The 24,394-nt window shown below is 52.8% G+C and overlaps 3 protein-coding genes across 5 annotated transcripts in view; 1 reads left to right on the plus strand and 2 right to left on the minus strand.

Annotated features, from left to right (window-relative positions):
* ELL (elongation factor for RNA polymerase II) overlaps positions 1 to 15,637 on the minus strand; it is a 51,467-nt gene extending 35,830 nt beyond the window's left edge. Inside the window, exon 1 of the mRNA XM_071727950.1 lies at positions 15,441 to 15,637. Coding sequence (XP_071584051.1) covers positions 15,441 to 15,575 — 135 coding nt within the window. The 5' untranslated portion in view covers positions 15,576 to 15,637. The remainder of the gene's footprint in view (positions 1 to 15,440) is intronic.
* A 637-nt stretch (positions 15,638 to 16,274) lies between these two features.
* On the minus strand, positions 16,275 to 21,732 carry FKBP8 (FKBP prolyl isomerase 8). 3 transcript variants are annotated; one of them, XM_071727952.1, is made up of 9 exons: positions 21,478 to 21,732; positions 20,793 to 21,068; positions 20,446 to 20,615; positions 20,176 to 20,264; positions 19,738 to 19,955; positions 19,491 to 19,663; positions 19,324 to 19,401; positions 17,497 to 17,634; positions 16,275 to 17,054 (listed from the first exon to the last, which is right to left on the minus strand). In XM_071727952.1, the coding sequence occupies exons 2-9, from the start codon at positions 21,052 to 21,054 to the stop codon at positions 16,968 to 16,970; spliced, it is 1,215 nt and encodes a 404-aa protein (XP_071584053.1). In that variant the 5' UTR covers positions 21,055 to 21,068; positions 21,478 to 21,732; the 3' UTR covers positions 16,275 to 16,967. The 3 variants fall into 3 exon arrangements, with proteins under 3 accessions (XP_071584053.1, XP_071584054.1, XP_071584055.1); XM_071727953.1 differs by lacking the exon at positions 21,478 to 21,732 and adding an exon at positions 21,361 to 21,422; XM_071727954.1 differs by lacking the exon at positions 21,478 to 21,732 and adding an exon at positions 21,288 to 21,308.
* KXD1 (KxDL motif containing 1) lies at positions 21,723 to 22,736 on the plus strand. Its single transcript, XM_071727956.1, has 3 exons — positions 21,723 to 21,876; positions 22,134 to 22,231; positions 22,317 to 22,736. The coding sequence occupies exons 2-3, from the start codon at positions 22,140 to 22,142 to the stop codon at positions 22,519 to 22,521; spliced, it is 297 nt and encodes a 98-aa protein (XP_071584057.1). The 5' UTR covers positions 21,723 to 21,876; positions 22,134 to 22,139; the 3' UTR covers positions 22,522 to 22,736.
* Positions 22,737 to 24,394: the final 1,658 nt, after the last annotated feature.

A 24,394-nucleotide genomic window follows, 5' to 3' on the forward strand; every position in this document is an offset into this window, starting at 1 on the left:
AGGTCCTGCTGCCAGAAGACCAATGGCCATGGCCATTTCCAAAGGCTTGGGAAGGAAAAAGGCTTTTTTTTAGGGAAAAAAAAAAAAAAAAAGAGAGACCCTTTCCATTCCCATGGAGCTTTCAGGCTGTGGTACAAGTGCTCAAAGCACTCTGGTCATCAACTAAAAATGCACAAGGAAAAACTGATCAGAACACAAGCCCCCAGGCTCAGTTTTAGTGCAGTAATTCCTTGCAATCCTGAGTAATTCTGAGACATTGCTGCACCTCTCTGAAAAGGAACTTCCATTTTTTTGCGTTTTCTGAATTTTCTGCATCTGTTCCTCGTCTCCAAAGGGTGTTTCAGACCCTCACAGGAACTGAGAGCCAATAACCCCCAAAGTTATTTTCAATTTATTAGTCAAAACTGACCATTTCAACACCCTTAAGGATTTCATCCCCAAGGCAGAGGTTCAAGAACCTCTCCTTTTCCACAAGCACACCAGAAACCCACAACATTCTGCACAAACAGTTATTTTTATCACCATTTTTTCCCTGAAGGGATAGATTTTCTTTTTCCTGTAACTCAGATGAAAAGAAAGGTAAAACCAGAAAAGCATAAAACAAGTTGAAACAACATTTCCCAAAGCACTCATACAAAGATAATGCTGTGCTGGCAAATTCACTGCAAAAATTTAAGCAGAAACCTATAAATAAATTCCACCCTTTTGTTACTTGCAAGGAGTTGTATGAAGGAAAAGTTGAATTAACCCATCCCAGAGCCCATTCCTTCTTAAAAACTGCAACCCCATGGGCAGGTGCTTAGAGAGGAGGATTAAAAAAGTGTTTTAAATAATATTTAAGTAAGAATTTAAGTCTGTTCATGCGGCCTGGATTGATCCTTTTCTTACAGAGCTGCACTGAGTGTCTTTCAGCAGGGCTCAATCTGTTGGTAAACACTGGGAGTTAAAGATAGGGGAGAAAAAAGGAAGGTAAATATTGGTATTTCTAAAGTGCAGGCAAAGAAAAGCAAACCCTCTTGGATTTGCTTTTTGAACACGTGGCTTTGCTTTGAAAACACTGTTTTCCACAACAAACACTACCCCCCCCCCAAAGAAATTTCCTGTTCTGCCTCCCTGTACTGGAAATCCTAAGGAGGGGAATAATAATTAAATATTCTTTTATGAAAATTCAGCAGGGTGGCTCCAGCAGCTGCACAAATTCAGCATTACCAGACAATTCAGAGAGACCTGAACCTGGCAGGATTCCCATGAAGACATCCAAAATTCCCTGGGTAATCATCTCTTGCATGCAACACTGCTTGTTTTTGCAGGATTTTATTGGAGCTATCAGATGATCTTCTGAAATTGGGAAAGGACTGAAAAAAAAAAACCCCAAAAACAAACACCACCAAACCAACCAACCAACCAAAACTCCAACAAACCATAAAAAAAAAAAAAAAAAACTGGCAGAAGGAAACTGAATCATCCCAAATTCCCAACTCTGCTAAAGTTGAAGAGCAGTTCTGGTTTTCCCTAAAGACTTGGAACAGTTTGATGAGCCAAGAATCATTAAGGGCTTTTAGATTTTCTCAGATTTCCTGTTTTAAAAGCCATGCCCCTATCACAAGGTACAACTGGGGCTGGGAAATGGGGAGATGGAGGCATTTTGGGTCTGATTGCCCAAGAAGAATCCCTTCAACCACCACCCAACGTTTCTACTCCTGACTCTTCCCACCTTCCAAGACTTCAAACTCAACTGAAAAAAAATGAGGATTTCAAGAAGCTTCCCTGAAACTTCCTGATTTCTGCTGATTTCTCAGTGTCCACCACAAATACTCACCCTACTCTCCTGGCCAGCTCTGTTCTGTTGAACTGCTCCTCTTATTTCAAACTTCCCATGTTATTCTGTCAAATTCCTCTCCTGAATTCCCATGGGAGTCAGGAACTGAAGTAGGAGAGAGGACCTGTGCCACCACAGAGGTAACTGAAGCACTTTTAGATCTCATTTTGCTACAAATAGATCATGCAAAGGCTCTGTGCACCTCACAGGACAGCCCTAAAAATCAGTCTTAGCCCAAATCTTTATATTTGGGTTTTTTTATGAGCTGCCACCCTATTTTGGATAATTGTGTCTTTACCTGGTGACTCCCCACTGCATCCCCATCAAAAATCAAGTTTCTGTACCTGACCAAAAGCCCCCAGCTCCTCCATCTGAGGCTGAAGGCCACTCTGGGGAAGTGCTAAAGAACCAGAAACACAGCTCAGAGCCCACCTGCTCTCCATCAGCAGCTTTATTTCCATCACCTTTTACCAAAACCCTATCACCTCTGGGTTAAAGCTCCTCCACCTTTACACACAGCTGGTGTCTACCTCCCAGGGGGTGTCTGGAGACACTGCTGCTCCATGCAGAATTCCCTGGAGATCCCAGCAAGAGCTGGGATGGCATTGGGACCTCCAGAGCAGAGGTGTCCAACCCAAGGATGCTCAGACCCTCTGAGGGGTTCACAGAGCAGCAGGGAAGAAGAAAACTTCCCTGTTTGCCCTGAAGTGTATGAGGAGGAATTTAAAAAACCAACTTGCCAGTCTGGGAAATTCAAACCTCACAGCCTGGGAGGTATCCTGAAAAGTTAAAAATTCATTTCAATCCTTCTGCAAGAATGCCCAAGAATTCCAACATCACCAGCTGGAAGGCTGCTGAAAAGAAAGGAGTAAAGATACTATTAAGTTACACCAGGTGGGTTTCTCTGAATACTGAGGCTCAGGCTTCAAGCACCACTCCAATAATGGTCTTATAAAAATGCTGACAGTCAGCTCGAGCTCTCAGTTAAAAATAAGTATTTCAAATGACTTCCACCATCCCCATTTGCCTGTGTTCCTCACAGAGCTGCAGGTTTCCAATTACTTCATGTTTTTAGAGCTATTTTTCTTTCACCCATCAAGTTAAAAAGGCACTCAGAGAAAGAGAAGCTGGTTAATTACAGCTAGAAGTGGCTGTATCCAAACTGCTGGAGTTAAGAGTGAGCTGGTGGAAAAAAAAAAAAAAAAAAAAAAAGAAAAAGAAAGAAAAAAAGCTGTCAGGTTGGCATCTGAAGCATTATATGTCCCAAGCAGATAATTCACCTTTTTAGACCCAATCAAGGCACTGTTGTTTTTAGAGCTGAGATGTTATTTTTAAGTAGCCCTACCAGCTCTGTCAGGAGACACTGAATACCTTCAAATTAAAGTGAGTGATTAAACACAGCAACCCTGGGTTACAACTTCAGAAACAGGAATAGTGAAATATCAGAAGCTGACAGTGGTTTCTGACCTAGTTTTAACTGGAGAAGAGTCAAAGAGCCAAAAAGACTGAGGCGAGGCTGAAGGTGCTGAAATTCCAGTACTGGAGCTGGGGAACAGGATTAGAGCAAAAGCCTCAGACATTCAAACTACCCAGGAAGCAAAAGAACAAGAAACTTAAGGTTCCAGAGCTTTAGTTCAGTGTCAAGTGACATCCTGGGGAGGAGGAGGAGGGACAGGAGGGTTTAAGCCAGCCAGGAGGTGTTGCAGGACCTAAGAGATCCTGTCCAGGTCTGGAAGGTGGGGAGCAAGGGGTTTAAAAAAAGGGGGTGAGCATTCTGAAAGATGTTTTAGCTGCTTTTCTGCTTTCATCTGCTGCCAAGCACCTGCCTTCGTTTGCATAACAAGAGAAAAATTAAAACCCAATTACACAAGAAAACTCCAAGCACTGAGGGTTACCCAGTGATACAGGAAGGCTCAGTGCAAAAAAAAAAACCAAGTCCAGGGAGCTCTTCCCAGGTCTCCCTTTATTCTGCTGCTCCAGAGTCAACTGTATTTCCAGCAGGCAGGTAGCTACAGGCTGGTTTTAAGCCTCATTAAGAAGCAGGACGTTGCTGGCCTGACATGTCAGATTTTTAATGACCTTTGGACCCAGAACAGCGTTTCCAAGCTGCTAAGAACAGGAGAGAAAGAAAAAAAAAAAAAACCAACCAACATCTCCATGATTAGGAGCAGTACGTTCTGGCTGTTTGCATTTCTTTTATTGCATTTATTTTAGCTGGGAAAAAAAAAAATCGCCAAAAAATCCACCTGTCAGGAAAGCAAGGCATAAAAAAAAAAAAAAAAAAAGAGTAATTCCCTCTGAAGGGCAGCTCTGACGGCATCAGCCATTCTGAACTGTGCTTATCACCCAAGGTAAACAGGAGGGACTATCAGTTAATGAACAACACAACCCTAAGGCTGAATTTTAAAAGAGTTTTCCCCCCCTCCCCCTGCAATCTTTTCACGAAAAATCCAGCTCTCCTAACCCACCGAATTTGCTTACGAAAGGCTCGTTTAGTTCAGGGCTGTGAAGCCACCAGTGCTGATTCACTTGCTGTGCTCACAAGATGGCTCAAAGGAGCTGCTGAAACATCACTCTGATCCTTATCTTCCACAGGGCTTTGCTAACTTTTCTTGCAAGTAGAAAAGAAAAAAAAAAAAAAAAAAAAAAAGAAAAAAAAAAAAGAAAGAAAGGCAATTTGGAGATCAGATTGACAAACTCGTTCAACCATCCCAGAAGAAATCTCAGCCCAACACACAGACACTGCTGAGCCCAGGAGAACAAGCCTGGACCAGTTCTCATCTTGTGCCCAACTCTACCCTATTGACACTTAAAGGGAAACCTAATTACTAGGCTGCAAAAGTTCTGCTTCAGAAGATCTTCAGATGTTCCTCAGGCAGGCAGAGCCAGCCCTGTTGGAGGAGGGTATGATAACCAGAGCCAGGATGCTAAAGGAATCCCAGAAAATTCCAACCCCAACCCCCCCAGAGCCAGAATGACCCCAAAAGCCAAAGCAAGATGCTCAGAGGGGGCTCAGTGGGGCTTGCAGTCAAACAGGGGGGACCAGGACCCAAAAAAACTCAGTATTCAACATGGCCATTGCTGACATTTCCCACCAGCTTCATGGGGAACCTGGTGATAATCACAAATATGCAGTTTATTGGGGTTTTTTTTATCACTGAGGGCAGCTGCCCACGTGGAAAAAAAAAAATAAAAATCCAGCTGTAAGTACTGAGCAAGACAACCCCCACCTGATTTTCCACCAGGTTGTAACCTCAGTGTTTTACATACCCTGCCACCTCCTCACAAGCCCCATCTTCCAGGGAGTGATTGCCTTCTCCAGCAGGCTTCATGTGAGAAGAAGCCACTACCAAGTTAAATCAGGTGCTCCCTCTCCTTCAGCCATGAGCACAGAACCTGCACTCTTTCAGCCTCCTCTTTATTTGCACTGGTACCAAACCTGCTCCAAAAATAAAGCAACAAGCAGTAAAAGAAAGAACATACTCTTCTATACAGGCAAAAAAAAAAAAAAAATAACCTACCTCCAGGAAAAAAAAAAACACCTTAATAAATATAGAAGTCAGATGTTTCTTTGCTCCCAGAAAGACACCTGTGAAAGTTCAGGTTACACCAAATTCCAAAAATGAACATGAAAAAAAATTCAGATAAGAAGAGTAAAAACACCTCCTCTGCTGCCCAGAGTCTGACCACAGAGCTGCAAAAAGACTCCCTGGGCCCAAGCCCAAAAGCCCCAAGAGATTTTTGTGCATGGAGATAGAGGAGCTCTGCTGGAGGGAGTGGAGGCAGTTCATGGAATTCCTCCTCCATGCAAAAGAAGTGGCACAACCACTGAGCCACCACTTAATTGTCTGCCCAGAATTTTTGCTCTAAATATACCAACCTGCCACAGCTCCACACAGCTGAAACCTTTTGCTTCCTTCTCCAGTCTGAGGTGAAACTAAAAATCTTTCTTTCTGCTCTCAGGCTCTGTGAATTCAGTCCTCATGACAAGCCAAAGGTTTTGCTGTTGAGTTAAATGACCTCAAGAGTGCTAAAACCTGCAGCAAGGTGCAGGCAGCACCCCCAGATCCATCTCCTAACAAACCACTGCAGAGATCCAGGAGGAAAGTCATGGAATAGCAAACCTTTTGGGGAGGAAATTGACATTTTCCCCCCTCTTTTTCTTGAGAAACCCAAAATGCTCTGGATTCTAATGCACCACTGTATGGGTGGAAAGTACTGAAAGTCCTTAATTCACAGATTATTTCAGAATCCCACCTCTAGAAAACTGTTTGCAATTGGTCTTTATCACCACTATGCTCCATTTCAACCAAATCTATCCTGTTCTGTTCAGCAAGGTTAAGCATGTTTGATTCCAGCCTTTATCCCTTCCTACCTCCCCCTTCCCACCTTTCTAAAGATGAAACAAGAAGCTGTTTCCTTCACAGATCTGTGTGCTGGGACTCCCTGGCAGCACCAGGCTGCTCCTGGGCTTCAGGCTGGGAGAACTGGTTTCTTACAATCTCTTTTCTCCTTTAGAAAACCACCCCTGATGTCTGGAATAAAAGCAAAGCTTGGTGGCCACCCATGGCACGTGCCAGCCCACCTCCAAGGTGGCCAATATGAGCTTCCAGAAACTGCCCAGTAGCCACCCAGTAGCCACTCAGTGTGTCAAGGAACCCTTAGGAAGGAGAATTTCAGATCTTAGAGCAGGAGAAGCCAACAGGCCAAGTCCCAGCAACTTCCCTTAGCAGCAAATCCTGGCTGCCAAGAGCAGGTGAGCACACAGATAACTAAAGGTGGGGTTTGTTGTTATTTATTGGGATGAGAAGGAAGCAAGAGGCTGTGGCCAGGATCACCACCAGCCTGAAGAAGGGAAAGAGAGCAAGGTCACTGTCACAGGTGACACCAAAAGCACTTCTCAAAAGAAATCAGGCAGCAGAGCTCCTACGCACTGCTTAAGAGACTATTTCTGGGAGGAGAGTTTGTTCTTAACTCTTCAAGAAGCAGCAGAGGTCAGGATTGGGGCTTCACCAGCCTGAACACCCCTGGAAGGGTGAACGGGTGCCCTGGGTGCTCTCAAAAAAATCTCATTTCCAAAAGCCAGGAGAGGCAAGTCCTGCTGGGGCCAGGCTGCCATCAGAGGCTGCTGAAAGGAAGGAGGAAACCCTGTGAGAGGAGGCTCCACTCTGCCTCAGCTCCACACCTCTGACAGCAGTTTCACTCTGAATCATGAGTTTACACCTTAATTTTGGGGAGGGCTGCTAAAGCCCCACCAGTCAGGGAGCTCAGGAGTTGCTGAACCACACCACACCTCCAGCATCAGCCCCACGGGGAAGGACTTCAAAGCCCAGCAGACCTTAGGCTCTCCCTGGGCTGCTCCCTTCTCCAGCCTCCCCGTGGAAAGGTGAGCCCAGCACTTGCCTTATTTGGCTTCCAAGGCACCATTTCTGCTTGCCCAAGCTCTCAGGCAGGGTGGAAAAATTTGCTGCCTTGCTACTCCGCCCATGCTGGGCTCTGAAAAAGCATCCACTGAATCCTGGATCTGAAAGGAATGGAAGAATTTCCACTGGTGTTTGCAGGGAGCTTAGCTCCCTGGAAGAGGTAAAGCCAGGGCTTTGGCACCAAGCTGGAGCCCCTCAACCTGCCAGGGAGGAAGGGGAGCCCCAGGGCTGATCCACAGACAGGCAAAAAGAACTCAGCACCAACACTTCTCAGCTCTGCACAGCATCCAACCAATTTTTTTCTTGCTTTTCAGATGCCCTGAAGCCTTTGAAATTTCATGGCACCAAAGTTTACAAGTTAATTAGGAGCTGGGGAATTATTTCCTTTCCCTGGTTTATCCATAATACACTTGACCACAGATCAGGAGGTTCATTTGCAGAATCCAAGCAATAGAGGCTCAGCTTTCCCCAGCATTCTCTGCTGCTTCCTCTGGTTGCTGTTTCTGTTCTTGAAGCCCTCTGGTCACACCAAGATTATTGTCACCTGGGTCTGTGGCATTGTCAGCTTCTCTGAGCACCCCAGAGATGCTCCCAGACTTCCCACAGACCAACTCCTGTCAACAGTCACATCCCTGAAGCTCTGCAAGCCCCAGGAAAGCTGCTGGCTAAAAATGAGGCAGGGGAGAGACAGGCAATGAAAAGGCTGCTTCACTCTCAACAAACTCTCTTACTTTTTGGATTATCAAGGGTTTTTTTTATTTCTAAACATGTGGGCTGGCTCACTTTTTCTAGCCTGGCTTGCCTGTACTGAAATCCCCCCCCTTTTTCACAGCACATTTTGCTCAGGGAAGAGCCAGGGAGAAACCTTTTTGTCTTTCCTGTCCTCTTCAGTCACCAAAAGGCAGAGCCCAGCTCATCCCCACAAAGGTTCTCTCAAAAATGGTAGCAAAGGAGCCTTAAAACCCACTCAGTTTTCTGCCATTCCTCTTGTTCCCTTCTTTTTGGGGACTGGGAGAGACAGAAACACAGCCTGTTTCATTTTCTCAGAGAAACCAGGAGCCAAAAACAACTGAAATCAGTGCTGGAGCTGGAAAGGTACAACAAAACTCACCCAAACATAAAGTCTAGACACTGAAATGTGGAAATATGATTCAAATAACCACAACTGGCACATAATGTATTGATTGCAGCCCGTGGCAGAACAAACCCTCAGTGGGGAAGAATATAGCAAAAAGATTAAATTAGTGTCTTCCACCTGAGTTTTTTTAGAAAAAGATGGATCCTTTGGGCCCAGTGATAGGGACTGAGGCAGCATTTCTTCCATCCTCTTTTTGCTGGGCTTTGAAGTGCCAGCTTTGCTCTTGCTGAGGAATAATAATCAGGTTCAGCTCTCCTTGCAGGATTGATCCTGGAGGATCCAAAGTGCCAGGGCTGCCAGGTGGCTCTGATCAAAGGGTGACCCAATCCCCTCAACTACGTAGGTCCCCAAATACCTGAGCCAAGTAGTCAAGAGGATGTTTGGACTGATGAAATCTAAAAGCTACAAAGGTTCAGCTCTTCTGAGGACAGCCCCAGGACCATGCCCAGAGTCTCCTTGGATGGGTGAAGGTTCTGCAGCTAAGAAGAAAAGGTTAAGTGGTGGTGGTGGCTGGCCTGGAAAGGAAAATATTTGGTTTTTTTATGAATCCATGGAAGAAAACCCAAGAAAAGCTGTGCTGCACAGAGGGTTAACTGCAATCAGGCTGCACCAGATCAGGGAAGGCTCAAGGTGGGCAGCAAAGGGAAGTCACGCTCACAACAAGTGGTGACTTCTTTTTGGAGTGAAACAAATGCTGGTTTCTTTAAATTAACAGAGGCACAAGTCCAATGTAAAGAAAGGAGAGACCCAGTGCAGTGCTTTTGCTAGACTGCCTTTTTGTTGGAGCAATGCAAGAAAAGGCTGGATTTTGGACTTGCTTTCCCACTGCAGCAGTCAAACACACACCAGCACCCTGCAAACCCACTGCTGAGGGGTTTATCATCCTCTTTATTATATAAATTCTTTGAGGAAAGCAAAAGAAAACAACAAAAAGGTCAAAAAGCAGTACTAGGTTACCATGGTGTGCAAAAGTTGCCTTATGGGATATTTCTTAGCAAGACAGGAGCTCCTACAGAGAACCCTCTTAGCAGCAAATCCAAGCTCCTTTCCTGGATAATTCACCCAGGTTGAGCTAAGGCACATTTTGAAGGCAGAAGCCTGGTTTTGGTGATGGCTCCTGTGTATCCACCCTATATAAAATCTTAATATAGTTCAGGCTATCAGGCTTGGGTTTGGTTTTCTTTTTTCATTAGCATTAAGTTCACTCCAGATAATGGTTCCTCCAGGAAGAAGCATTTAACCTCAATTATTCCCAGCTAACTCCATCTCAACCTTCCTGACGCTCTGACACCGAGCTGACAACCACTTTTACCCCCTTCAACCTCTCCTCTCCTTCCCCAAACCCCAGAGAAAAGCTGCTGGATTACACAACTGTGTTCACAAACCAGGGGATGGGGCAGAGGATCCCAGACACACACAGCATCTCTTCAAAGTCTCCCTAAACCCATCCATCCATCCATTCAAACACATTCTCGTGTGCATGAGCAGCAAAACCACTAAGTCAGCCAAAATGTATTCTTCTCCCATGGATTAGCTGGCACAAATTAGGACAAGAGTGACGCATGCAGTCTGTCCCTTCCCATTTTTTCAACATGCACAAACACCAGGGATTTGGAGACGCTTCCCAAAGTTTACGCTCACACGTTCGAGGTTGAAATGGTTTGAAATGTGCAAACTGTTTAGGAGATAACACATTTTATTTACTAACCAGACCTCAAATGCTTTTTTTTTTTTGTTGTTGTTGTTTTTCCAAAGGAAAACTTCCCCTCCCTTGCCAGGAATAAAGGCTCCTCTGCTATCCCAACAGTCGGCACGATGCGAGTCAACTATTTCAACAGCCACCATCCCTCTGCCAAGCAGCACTATGACAAAAACCAACTCAACAGGACAGAGCACTTCAGAATAAAAAAAAAAAAAACAACAACAAAACCAACAAAAAAACCACCACCCTGCTGTTGGAGGATCCCAGTCAGACTCCACACTCTGCCAGCTGACTGGCTCAGGGCAAGCACAGAAGCCACTGGAGCAGCCACTGGCCAGGTAAGAGGTGAGTGGGAGAGAGACCTACAGAGAGAAATTTAAAAAAAAAATAAATAAATCAATTCTAATGGCTTTCATTTCTCCTTTTGCTGCTGTTGAAGTGGAATAAGAAACCAACTCTAGAATATGCTGAAAAGGAGCAAAGGTTTTGTCTTGCTGGGTACTGACTGTGACCACCAGGATCCAGCTGCCAGAGCCACCCGTGGCAGTCCCAAAATGCTGGATCTCCAAAAAACTAACCCAGCCTCCTAAAAACAATCTCAGGGGTGAACCTTCTAGGGGACTCACCTTCAAACTTGCTTCCCCCAGTATTGCTAGAAAGCATCAAAAAAAAGTTATTATTCAAAAGTTATTATTAAGGGCACCGCATGATTTGCTGATGGAAAGCAGATCAGGTTTGAAAGAAGCACCAGGGGTCACCAGGGTTCTGTCACAAACTTTCTGTTTGCCCTTGGCACCTCACCAATCAGACCTACTTCTTTAGGCTTCCACCACCAGTATATAAAAAAAAAAAAGTGTAATGGGTTTATAATTTGCCAGTGGATCCCATAGCAACTGAACGTCACGTCAGCTGGAAATTACAGACAGTTCTGTGCTGTGCAATTTGAAAACTAAAGAGATGAATCTGTAATTTGAGCAGCTCCAAATGGTATATTGGTCAAAAGGGGAAAAAAAAGCAGAGCTAAACTACCCTAAATAATTGAAAGGAAACTGCCACAGGCCCCAAAAGAAAAAAAAACACCATTGCTCCTGCACGACGCGAAACGTCTCTCTGTCCCCTTCTTTCAAAGGGGAGGTGCCACGTTTGGGTGACAAGAACAAGCAGCAGCTGGGGGGGTTGTGCACATCCTGCCCCATTTTTGCTGCTTGCTGGGAGCTGTGTGTGTTCCCTGAGCCTCCTCTCTCTCCAGCCAGCTCCTCTGATTCATTCACTCAGCTCCCCGACTCACGCTCCCGATGTCGTAAGAGCCCCGGTTGTGACGGGGCTGCAGCAGCAGGGAATTAACAGGGCAGGAAAAAACAGGTTGGAGGAATGATGCAAAAAGCTGGGAGATAATTCAATGAATCCTGATTCGGAAGCTGGGCTCTTCTCCTCCTCCTCTTGACACCTGTGAGCAGCTTTCAATTCCCAAGTCAGCAGGAATACACATTACCCTAAAGACCTGTAATGACAGCAGGAGCCTTCATTTTGTGTTTCCTGCTTTAAAGGCAGCAAGATGAAGGCATCCAGAACAACCTGCTCTAAAAATCTCATTCTCAGAAAGCTCCCTCCCCAAGCAGTGATTACAAGGGGTCTGTTTAACCCTCACCTTTGAGAAATTCCTTCAGTCACTCTCAGTTTCAAGAGCAGTTTAAGGTGAGCTGTCAAGAGCTCAGTTCCAAAATTCAGCTTCTAGGGTGCAGGGGTCCTCTCAGCCCCCAGTAAATATCTGTGCCAAAATTCACTGGTGAAGCAACAGGGGTGGCTTCTGTTCCAAAGCAGGGACAGAAAGGTCCAACGTGAGCAGGAGGCAGTGTTCAGCTGCTGCATCACGTGCTGCCCAGAGCAGGGATGCTACAAACCTCTTTTACATCCTCCTAAAATCACGAGGCTCCAGTGCAAACCAGGCTGGGGGCTGAGAGCTGAGCCTGACCTCCCTCAGCAGCCAGGAGGTCAACAAAGAAGCCACAAAGAAGAGAGGAAAAGGTGTGCAGCTGCAGTCCTGCTTATCAAAAAAGCATCCATCAGTCAAGCCACAAAAAAAGGTGGTTTTTTTTTTTTTTTTTTAAATAAATATCTGAAAGTCAGGGAAATTCCCAGCTGAGGGTTCCAGGAAGAGCCCCAACTGCTCGCTGGCCTGAGGAGGTGTACCTGCTGCCAGGCCACCTTCAGGTGCACCAGGTGGCATTTTTATATGGTGCAGGATGATTTCTACTTCCCCAGGACTCCCCCCCCCTCCCTCTTTCAGAATTTTGCTAAAAAAATTCATGGATAGGTGTGAAAAGCCAAGGGTGAAGGCCAGGGATGGAGAGGCTGCTGGGTGTGGTAGGACAGAGACCACGCTGTCACCAGGAGGGAAAAACAGGATCCAGGAGAAAGAGGGAAAGAGGAAAAGGTGGCAGGGGCATGAGGAGCTCCCTTGAACCTCAACATGAGCAGCAAAAAAGCTGGAGGGTGCCCAGAAGGGATGGGGAAAAGTCATGCCTTGCTTTTTTGGGGGGGTTGGAAGGCCTGAAGGGAACCTGCAGACACCAAAGGGAAGTGGCAGCTACTGGAGAGTCAGATTCTTGGAGAACCAGGAGTTGTTTTGGGCTCAGCCAACTCCATTCCAGCAGTGGACAAAGTGACTTGGGACACATTTTCCAGGGTGCAGCTTTCAGCTGCAGAGCTCAGCAGTCAGTGCTGACTCTTTCACAACTGCATGGAAGCAGCTTCAGGGGCAGCAAGTTTCACAAGGAGCTGATGGGTGACATCTTCAAGTGTCCCTTCTGAAGCCTCAGGGTTATTTTTAAGACTTGTGTTTTTTTCAGGTGAGCACAGTCCCCTGTTACAGGAGAAAGAAATCCTTTCAGAGCTGGCAGCCCTGTGGATTTGGACCTCTGGACTTCTCCATCTCCTCTGTAGGTGATCCCACCTGGACATGATTCAGCCTCCTGAAACAGGGGGCTGGGCATCAACCTGCACCCTTTTTTTTTCCTCACCAGAACAGAGTTTAGCAGACAAATGTCATCCCTCCACAGTCCTGATGATCCAGCTCCACACCAAGAACACCACTGCTCTGGCACATGAGGAACAAATGGCAGCTCGCCCAGCTGGGTGATCATTTTTGGGTTATGTAATCCCAATATTTTATTATTAGACCCAGAACAAACTCAAGCAAGCAACCCAAGACATCCCCCTGCCTGGCCTGGCAAAGGGGCAGAGCCTTGGCACAGCAAATCCCCCCCCATCCTGGTGCATAAAACAGGTCAGGCCACACACACCTCTGCCTTCAGGTAACACAAACAAGAGTATTGGATTCCAGACCATTATCCACCTGACACAACACTGCCCTCCCTCAGACCACCTTTAAAAACAAAGCCAGCAGAAGAAACATCACCAAATTTGTATTTTGGTTTGGTTTGGTTTTCTCCTTTTACCTACTGCAACCCCAAAACTGCAGTGCCCAGGCTGGACAAACACAGGCTCCCTCAAGGTGGCTTTGAAAAGTTGTTTCTTGGCCTCCCCAGAGCTGAGATGTTCAAGAAGCTGGAGAAACTGTTTATAGAACAAATGCAGAAGGAGCAATGTGTTTAATAGCCCACTAATTGTTGTATTATTCACTCTACAAACAAGGCAGCTCTTCTGCCCTTATCCTTTCCTGCCCATTTAATCACCAGTAGCCTTTGACTATTTCTCTTTTGGGTGGTGGTGAAGGAAGCAAAGTTCATTAGTGGCCGTTGGCCACCAAACAACCTGGAGCCCAGACTTCATTTAGAAAATAAACACCACTATTCATGTGTGACAGGGACTGGGAATAGCTTCCCAAAATATTTAACACAGCTGCCTGGAGTCTTCCTACTCTCTCTCCCCCAAAAGGCTTTCCTGAGACACAAGAAAACATTGCTTTGGATGTTTTTTTTTTTTTCTCTTTCAGAGGTAAAAAGGAAAAAAAGCTCAGAACTCAGTCAAACCGAGGCACTTATTGTCACTGACTTCTCAGAATGCTGATAAACACTCATTAAAATACAAGCTGATAAACCTGGGGAGAGTCATTACCTTCGTCCTCATACGGAGATTGCCCAATTCAGTGATGTGATGTAACCAACACCCTAAATTAAAAATAGTGTTGTGACAACATATGGTTTATCCTACAGAAGCTGGCAGGCAGGAGGCTCCTAATGACAAACGGGTTAGGTTCCCAGCTTCCCCCAGCTCCCTGGCAAGCCCAGGAGACAGATACACTGCTCACAGGCTCAGAGGAGAGAAGGAAAAGAAACAATAATCAAAAATAAAATTATCATTAAAAAAAAAAAAAAAAAAAAAGCCTTTGAATCCCTTTCTGGTCCAGCCTAAGGCCAGGGGCCAAGCAGTGCCATCATTTCTTTATTTCCGTGACTAATCACTTCACTGGAGGCATTTCAAGGAAATATCTCAGAAAAGACAATCTGGAAATTTCAAAATACAGCCCCAGCCTCAAGCCACCCCCCACCCCCCCTCCTCGGGGAGCAGGAGGAGGGGAGGGGGACACAGAACCGGGTGACCTGGGGAGGGTGGCAGCGAGGAAGGGACCCCCCCAGGGGGATATAAAACAACCATACAAACCCCCTAAGGGGGGATTGGGCCCCCCCGGGCTTGAAAACCCACGGCACATCAGCGGGGGGAGGTGGGGGGGGAACAACGATGTCCCCAGGCCGTTTACCGGGGGGCACCGGGGAGAGTGTTCCCCCCCCCCCCCCTCCATCTCCCGGGGGGCGACACCGAGGGCTGGGCTCCTGGTGGAGGGACATGAGGGTCGTCCCCCCCCAAAAGCTACCAGGGGGTACCCGGACACCGCCCGGGCCTCCTCAGGGACTCAACAGAGGATCCCGACCCCTCCCCGGGCACCCACAGGGACCCCTCAAACACCAGTGGGGTGGGGGTGGGGGGGACTGGGCGACCCCCGGGGCGTTACCGGGTGGGGGGGGACACCCACAGCGAGACCCCTCGGCTCTCCCTCAGATACTCGTTGTCCCCAGTCCCTCATTCGGTGGGAGAAGGGGGGAACAGGAGCCCCCCACCCCTCCTCAGGCCCTCACAGGGAAGGGCCTCACCCCCCCCCCCCCATTTCCCCGGTCATCCGCTGGGCTCCAGCCCTCCCCCCCCCGCCACACACACACACCCGGCAGCGACAACCCGGTGTCGCCCTCACCTCATCCCCTGAGGAGAGCTCCCCTCACCACCCCGGGGGTTTTTTTGAGGAGGGGGGGGGGTGGGTTTGCTCCGTCCAGGGCCTCGTGGCGTCCGGCAACCCCTTAACCGGGACCGTTTCCCCCCCCACACCCCCTCACCGCTCATTACCTTACAGGCCTGGTAACTCTCGAAGGCGCGTAGGGCGCTCTCCGTCAGCTTGACGTGGAAGACGGAGACGCGGGTGCCGCGGCCGAGGCGGCCGCAGGACAGCCCGTACCCGCGCTCCGCCTGCAGCGCCGCCATCTTGGGACCGTCTCCCCCTCCGCGCCTGGGCCGCCGGGGCCTCCCGCCGCCGCCACGCCCCCTTCGTGCATTATTCATGAGGCGGCGGCGCTGTCACTCCGTAAGCCACGCCCCCACCTCCGAGGTGCCTGTTGCTGGGGCGAGGAGGTGGGCAAAGCGTTTTCCTATTGGCCGAGACGCGCCGGCCGCTCCACCGGATTGGAGGATGGAAAGAAGGGGTGGGGATTATGCAAACGAGACGCGCGATGCATGATGGGAAAGGTGGTTTAGCGCAGCCCCCTCAGCCATGGAGGACCCCGGGGGAGGTGGCGGCGGCCACCGGGGTGACACCTCCCCCCCTCCCCGGTGACACCTTCACCTTCCCCCGCCGGACACGGCCTGAGGGGCCCCGGGTGGCCCGGCACACCCCAAGCATGGCCCGCAGGCTGCGGGTGTCCCCCCCCCCGGCAGGGCCTCTGCATCCCCCCCCTCCAGCCAAGGCCCCAGGGACCCCCTCAGCAGAGCCCCGAGGGGAGCAGCAGCCACCCCAGGGCAGAGCTCGGTGCTTCGGCCATGGAGTAAAAATTCCTTTCTGGTTTGTAAATTCCTTTCTACCCGCCCTCCCTCCAAGAAAAAAAAAATATCTGAGGCCGCAAGACCCCCGGGGGGTTACGGCCAAGAGGTGCCTTCCCCTAATCCAGCAATGAAAAGGCCCGGACCTGAAGGAATTGTCCTTTATTTGGGAAGTTCACAGTCAGTTTGGGGCAGGAGGGACAGTGCTACGACCCCCCCGAGAGCAGAGCTGAGGCGGGGATGGCCCCGGGCTGGGGAGAGCTGCAGGGTACAGAGGGACCCCCCCCCCAAAGAAAAAAAGTTTGGACCCTCAAAACACAGCCTGAAGAGGGGGTTCTGCTCCCCTCCCTCCCTCTGCGGGGTTCTTTGGCTTCCTTTGGACATTGCACTGTGGGGAAGTGCCAGGGGGGGCTTGGGGTGGGGGCTGAGCCACCAGCAGCCCCCCAGGATGTGGGGGGGGGCACATCCACGCCACTTCCCACAGACACCAAGGGGCTGGGACGTACCCACACGGGCTCCTTCCACGTCCCATCCCATCCCATCCCATGTCAGCAGGGCCACCAGGCTGCTGACAGCCACCCCGTGCCCCCTGTAACCCCCCCAAGGCTCTGAGGGGGGGGGGAGGCTGAGCCCCCCGATTGCTACGGGGGTGCTCGGGGGTCCCCGCTGATGCCGGGAGGGATACGGGGTGGGGGGGATGGCGGGAGGGGGATCCAGCGCCTCCGGCAAAGAAAGCATCCGTGATCCTACGAATCCCTGGGAAGGGGTGGGTGGAAGTCCCTGGGATGAGGGAGGCACATCCCAGCACAGGTCCTGTGCCACGGGGGCCACCAGCCGGCCTTAGTTCCTTGCCGCGATGACCACGGAGAGGGCCACACCGCCCAGGGCGATGGCTGTGGCACCAAAGAGCCACTTCCAGGGGATGGACTGAGGAGGAGAGAAGGGTGAGGGATGCACGCGGAGCCCCGGTGGCAGCGGGGATGTGACACGGTGTCTGTGTGTGTGTCACACCCCCACCCCCTGGCAGCGGGGACACAGAGCCCATGTGCTGGCACGGGGCAGCGCTGAGCTCCCGGATCCCAAAAAAGCCAAAGTTCCCTCAGCTTTGTGGCCTGTGGGGACACTGTGTGACACTGTGTGACACTGTGTGACACCGTGTGACGCTGCGTGACGCTGGCAGAGCTCCTCACCACCACAGCCAGAGGGTTCAGGAGCAAAGTCCAGAGCTTCCAGCTGGCCTGGCCCGGAGCTGATGGCCAGAGGCAGGAGCACAGCCACAGCCTGGGCTCACCCAACCCTCCCCCTGTGCCCACCACCCCCCAGGGCTGACCCTCACCCCCCCCCCCTGCAGCTCGGTGCCAGCCCTTACCCAGGGCACTTTGTCTTTGCATTTCCCCGGAGCTCCGGGGGTGCTGGGGTTCCCCAACATCTTCCTGTACATCTCTGTCTCCACGTGCTTCTGGTCCGCGTGTTTCTTCACCAGTTTGGAGAGCTCGGTGTGGATGGTCTGAGAGGGAGAAGGTGGCACTGAGGTTACTGCAGGGGAGGGAGGGGACAGGGACAGGGACCTCAGTGCCACCAGCAGCTGGGTCCCCCCCTTCCCGAGGGGACTGGGCTGGAACTGGGGGTGCTGATGGCCTCGACCCTGCCCTAAGGGGCTGCACCGGGCTGGCAGGGGACACCCTGGCAGGTCCCAGTGTCCCTCTGTCCCTTCCCCACGCAGGCAGTGGGGAGCAGAGCTGCTGCCAGAGGTGGGGAAAAGGGATTTTCTTCTCTAATAGAGATGGCAAAGTGCCTGCCTTGGGGCAGACGTGCCTCAGCTTTCCCACTTTGCAGTCTGGGAGCAGGCTGGAGCACTGGGATTAAACTCAGCCCTCTCTGCAGCTGAATTGCAGCACAATCTGGGAATCTGCCAGCACCTGCCCAGCAGGAAAAGGCTCCACGTCCTCCCAAAAACCAGGAGAAAACACCATCAACCCCAGCGTGGCACTGCCAGCCCTTCCCTGAGCCCAGGGTGGCAGGAAAGCCAGGGATGTGTCACAGCCACCCAGTGGCACGGCCGTGCTGTGCCCTCTGCTGGGGACACCCCCACAACACCCCCACTGGTGACCCAGGCTGGCCCAGCCCACGGAACCTGCCCGGGTCACACCACGCATCAGAGGTGACACCGGGGACACCCGAGGGTGCAAAGTGCCCGGGGGGTGGCACACGGGGCCAGGACAAACGTCAGCAGCTCCAGGAATGTCAGTTCCCAAGGGAGAACTTGGATTCCTCATCCCAGGCAGGTGGAGGAGAGCGTTTCCCAAGCTGGTACCGATCCGTGTTCTGTCCATCTGGCACCAGCACCTCCTCGGGAGTCCCAGCAGCACCAGAACTTGGTCACTTGCCCTGCTTGTGGCTTCAGTGGCCACGTCACTGCCAGGCACTTGGAATTTTTTGCCTCTCTCCAATTAAAAGGTTGGACCCAACGGGCTGGGGAGCAGCAGCTCTAACAACAGGGATCCATCCCCGTGGCCAGGAAAGGTTTGGGATCCTGCTCACCCCTCCTTCCCCACGGGTGCTCCCAGACCACGTGCTGAGGCCCCATCCTCCCCATTCCCTGTGACACAAATCAGGTGAAATTCCCAGAAAAAGAGGTGGCTAAAACCCAGCAGACCCAGTCAAGAACTGGAGCCCACCCGCAGACCTGAACCCCACCCCCACCCCAAGGTGCCACAGCCATTTCCTGGCGTTGGTTTGTGAGTTCTCTCCTCAGGCTCCAACCCTGCAAGTTGATCATTAACCCACAGGAAATTCCTGACCCAGAGCTCACCCTGACCTGGGCTCTGGACACAGCTTTGGGCAGCTCCTACCACCCCATGAATCACTCTGCTGGGTGACTCTGTGGGGACGCTGGAGCAGCCAGGACAGGCCAGGCAGGATGGCAGGAGCTGGGCTGGGCAGGAAGGGTGTCCTGACACCCCCAGGACCAAAGGGAACAGTGGGAATCTCATAACACAGAGCTAAGGGATCCTGGAGCTTGGAAGAGCTCAGGTCTTACAGGGCATCACCCCCAGCTTTTTCCAGCCTTGCTCCATGGGGGAAGCTGGGAACAGCTCTGGGGGGGGGTTAAGTGCTCCACAGGGGACACTGAGGTTTGTAGGGATAAAAGGAGAGGATCCTGCAGGCTCGGGAGCAGCACGGAGGAGCAGCTTACCTTGTTTGAAGGCTCCAGCTTCAACGCTGCCTTCAGGATGGGGATGGCCTCCCTGTACTCCCCCTGCTGAGCCAGCACCTGGGAGGTGACACGGGGGCTGAGGAGCTGTCCCTTGGTGCTACCCCCACCCTGGGGAAGGGACAGGAGGGCTGCACACCCAGCCTCACCTTGCCCTTTCTGAAAAGGGCCTTGATGTTCCCTGGCTGGTGCTCCAGCACGAGGTTACAGGACTTGAGGGCTGCCTCGTAATGGTCCAATTTCAGCTGAGAAGCTGCCAGGTTGTTGAGACATTTCACCTTCACCTCCAGCAGCTCAGCCTCCTCCTCAGGGCTGAAATCAACTGCAAAGCCCCCCCGGGAGTTGAGTTACAAGGAGCCAGGAACCTTCCTCACCTCGGTGGGGAGCAGGAGGTACCTTTGGAGCTGGAGCTGAGGATTTTGAGGGCAATGTCATAGGAGTTGATGGCCAGGACGTAGTCTGCCTGCTGGTAGAAGAAGTTTCCCCTCTCCCGTTTGCGGTTTGCCAACTCCAGCTTCTCCTGCCCACTCAGCAGCTCCAGGTCTGGAGCATCCCGAGCCCCCAGGAGCTCCACTTCCAGGGTCAGGGTGGCATTGGGGGGGACATCAGGGCTCCTGGGCAAAGAAGGGCACAACCTTGGGGTGACAACTGCTGGGTTGGGTGGGTCGAGCACCCAGAGCCATGGGGAGCTCCTCAGGCACCAGGCAGAACATTCCCCCGCTGATGGGTGTCCCTGAGGGGTTTTCCCAGCCCGGGAAGCTGTGGCAGGGAATTTTGTCACCACTAATAGAGTGGGACAGTTTTCCCAGCCCTGTCTGGAGCCACCCCGCTCACCTGCCCTGAGCACCATAGCAGTATTTTGGGTCTGACACGATCAGAGCTGTCTCCCCCATCTCCAGGAGCTGCACACACAGGTCCAGAGCCTGCAGGGAACGGGAGGGATCACAACCCAGGCTGAGGGGGAGCCACTTCCCCCCCCACAACCAAGGACATCACCGACCCCAAACCCTCCCCGTGCCCAGCCCCCCCCCCCCTCCAGGGGAGGTTCTGCCGCCCCCCGTGGCACCGCCCCAGCCCAGGAGGAGGTTCTGACCCAGCCCTGACCTGCAGGACGTCGCAGTCCCCCAGGGTGAAGGTGAGGGAGGGCTCCTCCTCCACCACCCTCCCATCCTCCAGCGAGGCCTTCAGACGAATTGTCACCTCCTGACCCTTCCGGGGACGAGTGGCCACCCCCTGCCCGGCCACCAGCGTCTTCTTCCTCAGCAAACCGCTGCCTGGCCCGGGACAAGAACCGGAACCACATCAGCTCCGGGGGAAAAGGGGGGAATCCTCACCCCCCCCCCCCCCTCCCCCTGCTCTGACTCCCGGATGGGTTTTTGGGGAGGAGGGAGCAGCCGAAAAGGGGAGGGGGGGAGGGTCCCAGCCCAGTCCCCTCCTGCCAGAACTCTCACCCAAAACATCGACCCAGTCCGGCGGTTCCTCTGCCGCTTCCCCCCCGCTCTGCTGGGCCGGTACCGGGGCCCTGCTCACGTCCTCCAGCGGGGGCAGCTCGCTCAGGTCCTCTTCCTCCTCCTCTTCCTCCTCTTCCAGCACTTCGAAATCCTCCGCCGTGTCCAGCTGAGCAGCGTCAGCCGCCGCCGACGCTTCGGTGCCGGTGTCGGTGCCGGCCCGGTTCGGGGAGCCGCTCCTCGGTTCCTCCCCGCTGGAGGCCATCGCGGCGGAGCGACCTGGGTCGAGGAAGGGAAAAAGAGAGAGGCCCGGTTCGGGGAGGAGAACCCAGACGCGGGCCGGACCGAACCGGGATCCAAACCCGGGGAGCTGAGTTGGGGGGGGGGGGGGGACGGGACGCGGCCGAGGGAGCCCCGGGGAAGGAACGGGGCCCCTGCGGGGTGGGTGGGGGAAAGCTGGGAGGGGTTTGGGCCGCGGTCCGGGCCTGGTACCGGTACCGGGAGGATCGGGTCCCGTCCCCCCCCCCCCTCTCCACGTGCCCCCCCCCCCCCCCGGGACCCCCCACGTCACCGTGCACGCGCCGGGACCCCCCTAGCAACGGCCGCCGCGCGCGCACCCACCTGCCCCCCCCACCCCGACCCGGGCGGAAGGCGACGGCCCCGCCCCCTCACTCTGATTGGTCCGTACCGCCCACTGCCTTCACGCCATTGGCCAACAGGAACGCTCGTCACGAGGGGGGGGCGGGACGCGGAGCCGCCTTAAAGGGGCCGCGGCGATGGGTTTGGGGGGGATAGGGGGGGTCCCGGGTGTCCGGGGGGGGGGAGGGGGTCCCGGCCCAGGTCCCGGGGTGACCCCGCGGTGCCCGGAAGGGGGGGGGGGGGGGGGGGGGGGGTGTTTGGGCTCTCTCCGTCCCCCGGCTGCCACCACTTCCGGCTCGCCACACGTGACACGAGGACGCGTTGACGTCACCGGGTCGCGCTTGACGTGACCCCGCACCCGGAACCGCGGTCCGACCGCCGGTACCGCCCCCGGTACCGCCCCCGGTGCCGCTCCCGTCATGTGAAGCGGCGGGACGGGTTCCCCCAGGTGTGCGGGGGGAGGCTCTGGGAGCATCCCCAGGGGCCCGGTACCGGGTCGGGTCGGGAGGCACGGGCGGTACCGGGCGGGTAGGGGGACTCCGGTACCGGTGGCGGGAGTGGGTGGGGTCGGCCCCGGAACGGGGAGCAGGAAGGGGGGGGGGGTTCGTTAGCGGAGGGTGGAAGAAGGCCCCGGTACCGGAGGGGCGGGGTCTGGGTCGGCGGTTCCGGGGGTCTCGGTTACCGGTCCCGGTTCCGGTCCCGCAGGCCGCCATGGAGCCCACGGCCTCGCATGTGTTCTGCGGACGGGTCCTGGGCATGGTCAACGCCGAGGACGTCAACGCCATCATCCTGGCCCAAAAAAAACATGTGAGTCCCGGCAGAACCGAGCAACCGGGGGCATCCCCGGTACCGGCAGCGTCCCGGGTGAGTTACCGAACTCCTCCTGCTTAGGTTGGACCGGTTCGAGAAGACCAACGAGATGCTCCTCAACTTCAACAACCTGTCCAGCCTCCGCATGCAGCAGATGAACGAGAGGTTCCTGCACCACACCAGGACCTTGGTGGAGATGAAAAAGGACCTGGACAGCATCTTCCGGAGGATCCGGTGGGAAACGGGGTTCGGGAAAGGGTTCGGGAGGGTCCGGGAGGGATAAAGGAGGAGTCGGAGCTGGGATGGGCTGAGGGGGAGGCGGCTCCGGGATCCTTTTGGGTTTTGGCAGCTGGAGAAGGGTTGGGATGAGGCTGCTGGGAATGGGGGGTGGGGATTGGACTCGGTGGTTCCGATGGGTCCTGAGCTGCCTCTGGTTCTCTCTGCCCTCCCCGTCCTGATCCAAGGTCCCACGGCTGGGTTGGGAGAATCCCAAGGTTGGGAAGGGGTTGGTTTGGGAGCAGGACTTGGGGGGTTGGGGGAGGAGAAACCCCCCTGAGCCCCCCCAAAAATCCCCCGTGGCCTGGGCTGGGGGAGGAAGGGGATCCCTCCCCTCTGCTCAGACCTGGAATTCATTCCTCTGGAATTTCTGCCTCCAGTTCTGGAGCTCCAAAGGTCCTGGAAGTGCTGGGATGTGTCCTGAGGAATGGGATCAGAGAGCTGGAAAAATTCTGTGAAAAGACAGAGAATGGGGGTGGTTTGGTCTGGAGGAGGCTCTGAGGGGACCTTTTTGTGGCCTTCCAGGATCCAGAGGGGAAAGCAGGGAAGGGACTTTTGGGATCTCTGGACATTGGGGAATGGATTCCTGGATTGGGGAATGGATTCAGACTGGAGGAGGGGAGATTTAGATGGGATATTAGGAATATTAGGAGAATAGGGTGGTGAGAGGGGTTGCTCAGAGAGGGAGTGGGATCCCCATCCATCCCTGGAAGTTTTTGAGGCCAGGATCCTGTCCTGAGGAATGGGATCAGAGGGCTGGAAAAATTCTGTGGAGAAACTGAGAGAGTTGGGGTGGTTTGGTCTGGAGGAGGCTCTGAGGAGACCTTTTTGTGGCCTTCCAGGATCCCAAAGGGGGCTACAAGACAGCAGGGGAGGGACTTTTGGGGATCTCTGGACATGGGGGAATGGATTCCTGGATTGGAGAATGGATTCAGACTGGAGAAAAGGAGATTTAGATGGGATATTAGGAATATCAGGAAGAATAGGGTGGTGAGAGCCTGGCACAGGTTGCTCAGAGAGGGAGTGGGATCCCCATCCATCCCTGGAAGTTTTTGAGGCCAGGATCCTGTCCTGAGGAATGGGGAAAGATTCTGTGAAGAGACAGAGTTGGGGTGGTTTGGTCTGGAGAAGGCTCTGAGGGGACCTTTTTGTGGCCTTCCAGGATCCCAGAGGGGAAAGCAGGGAAGGGACTTTTGGGGATCTGTGGTGGGATGTGGGGGAATGGATTCCTGGATTGGGGAATGGATTCAGACTGGAGAAAAGGAGATTTAGATGGGATATTAGGAATATTAGGAAGAATAGGGTGGTGAGAGCCTGGCATGGGTTGCTCAGAGAGGGAGTGGGATCCCCATCCATCCCTGGAAGTTTTTAATGTCAGGATGGGCCAGGATCCTGTCCTGAGGAATGGGATCAGAGGGCTGGAAAAATTCTGTGAAGAGACAGAGAATGGGGGGTGGTTTGGTCTGGAGAAGGCTCTGAGGGGACCTTTTTGTGGCCTTCCAGGATCCCAGAGGGGAAAGCAGGGAAGGGACTTTTGGGGATCTGTGGTAGGATGTGGGGGAATGGATTCCTGGATTGGGGAATGGATTCAGACTGGAGAAAAGGAGATTTAGATGGGATATTAGGAATATTAGGAAGAATAGGGTGGTGAGAGGGGTTGCTCAGAGAGGGAGTGGGATCCCCATCCATCCCTGGAAGTTTTTTGAGGCCAGGATCCTGTCCTGAGGAATGGGATCAGAGGGCTGGAAAAATTCTGTGGAGAAACTGAGAGAGTTGGGGTGGTTTGGTCTGGAGGAGGCTCTGAGGGGACCTTTTTGTGGCCTTCCAGGATCCTAAAGGGGAAAGCAGGGAAGGGACTTTTGGGGATCTCTGGTGGGACA

Source organism: Heliangelus exortis, chromosome 28 (assembly GCF_036169615.1).
Source record: "Heliangelus exortis chromosome 28, bHelExo1.hap1, whole genome shotgun sequence".
NCBI classification, from domain to species: Eukaryota; Metazoa; Chordata; class Aves; order Apodiformes; family Trochilidae; genus Heliangelus; species Heliangelus exortis.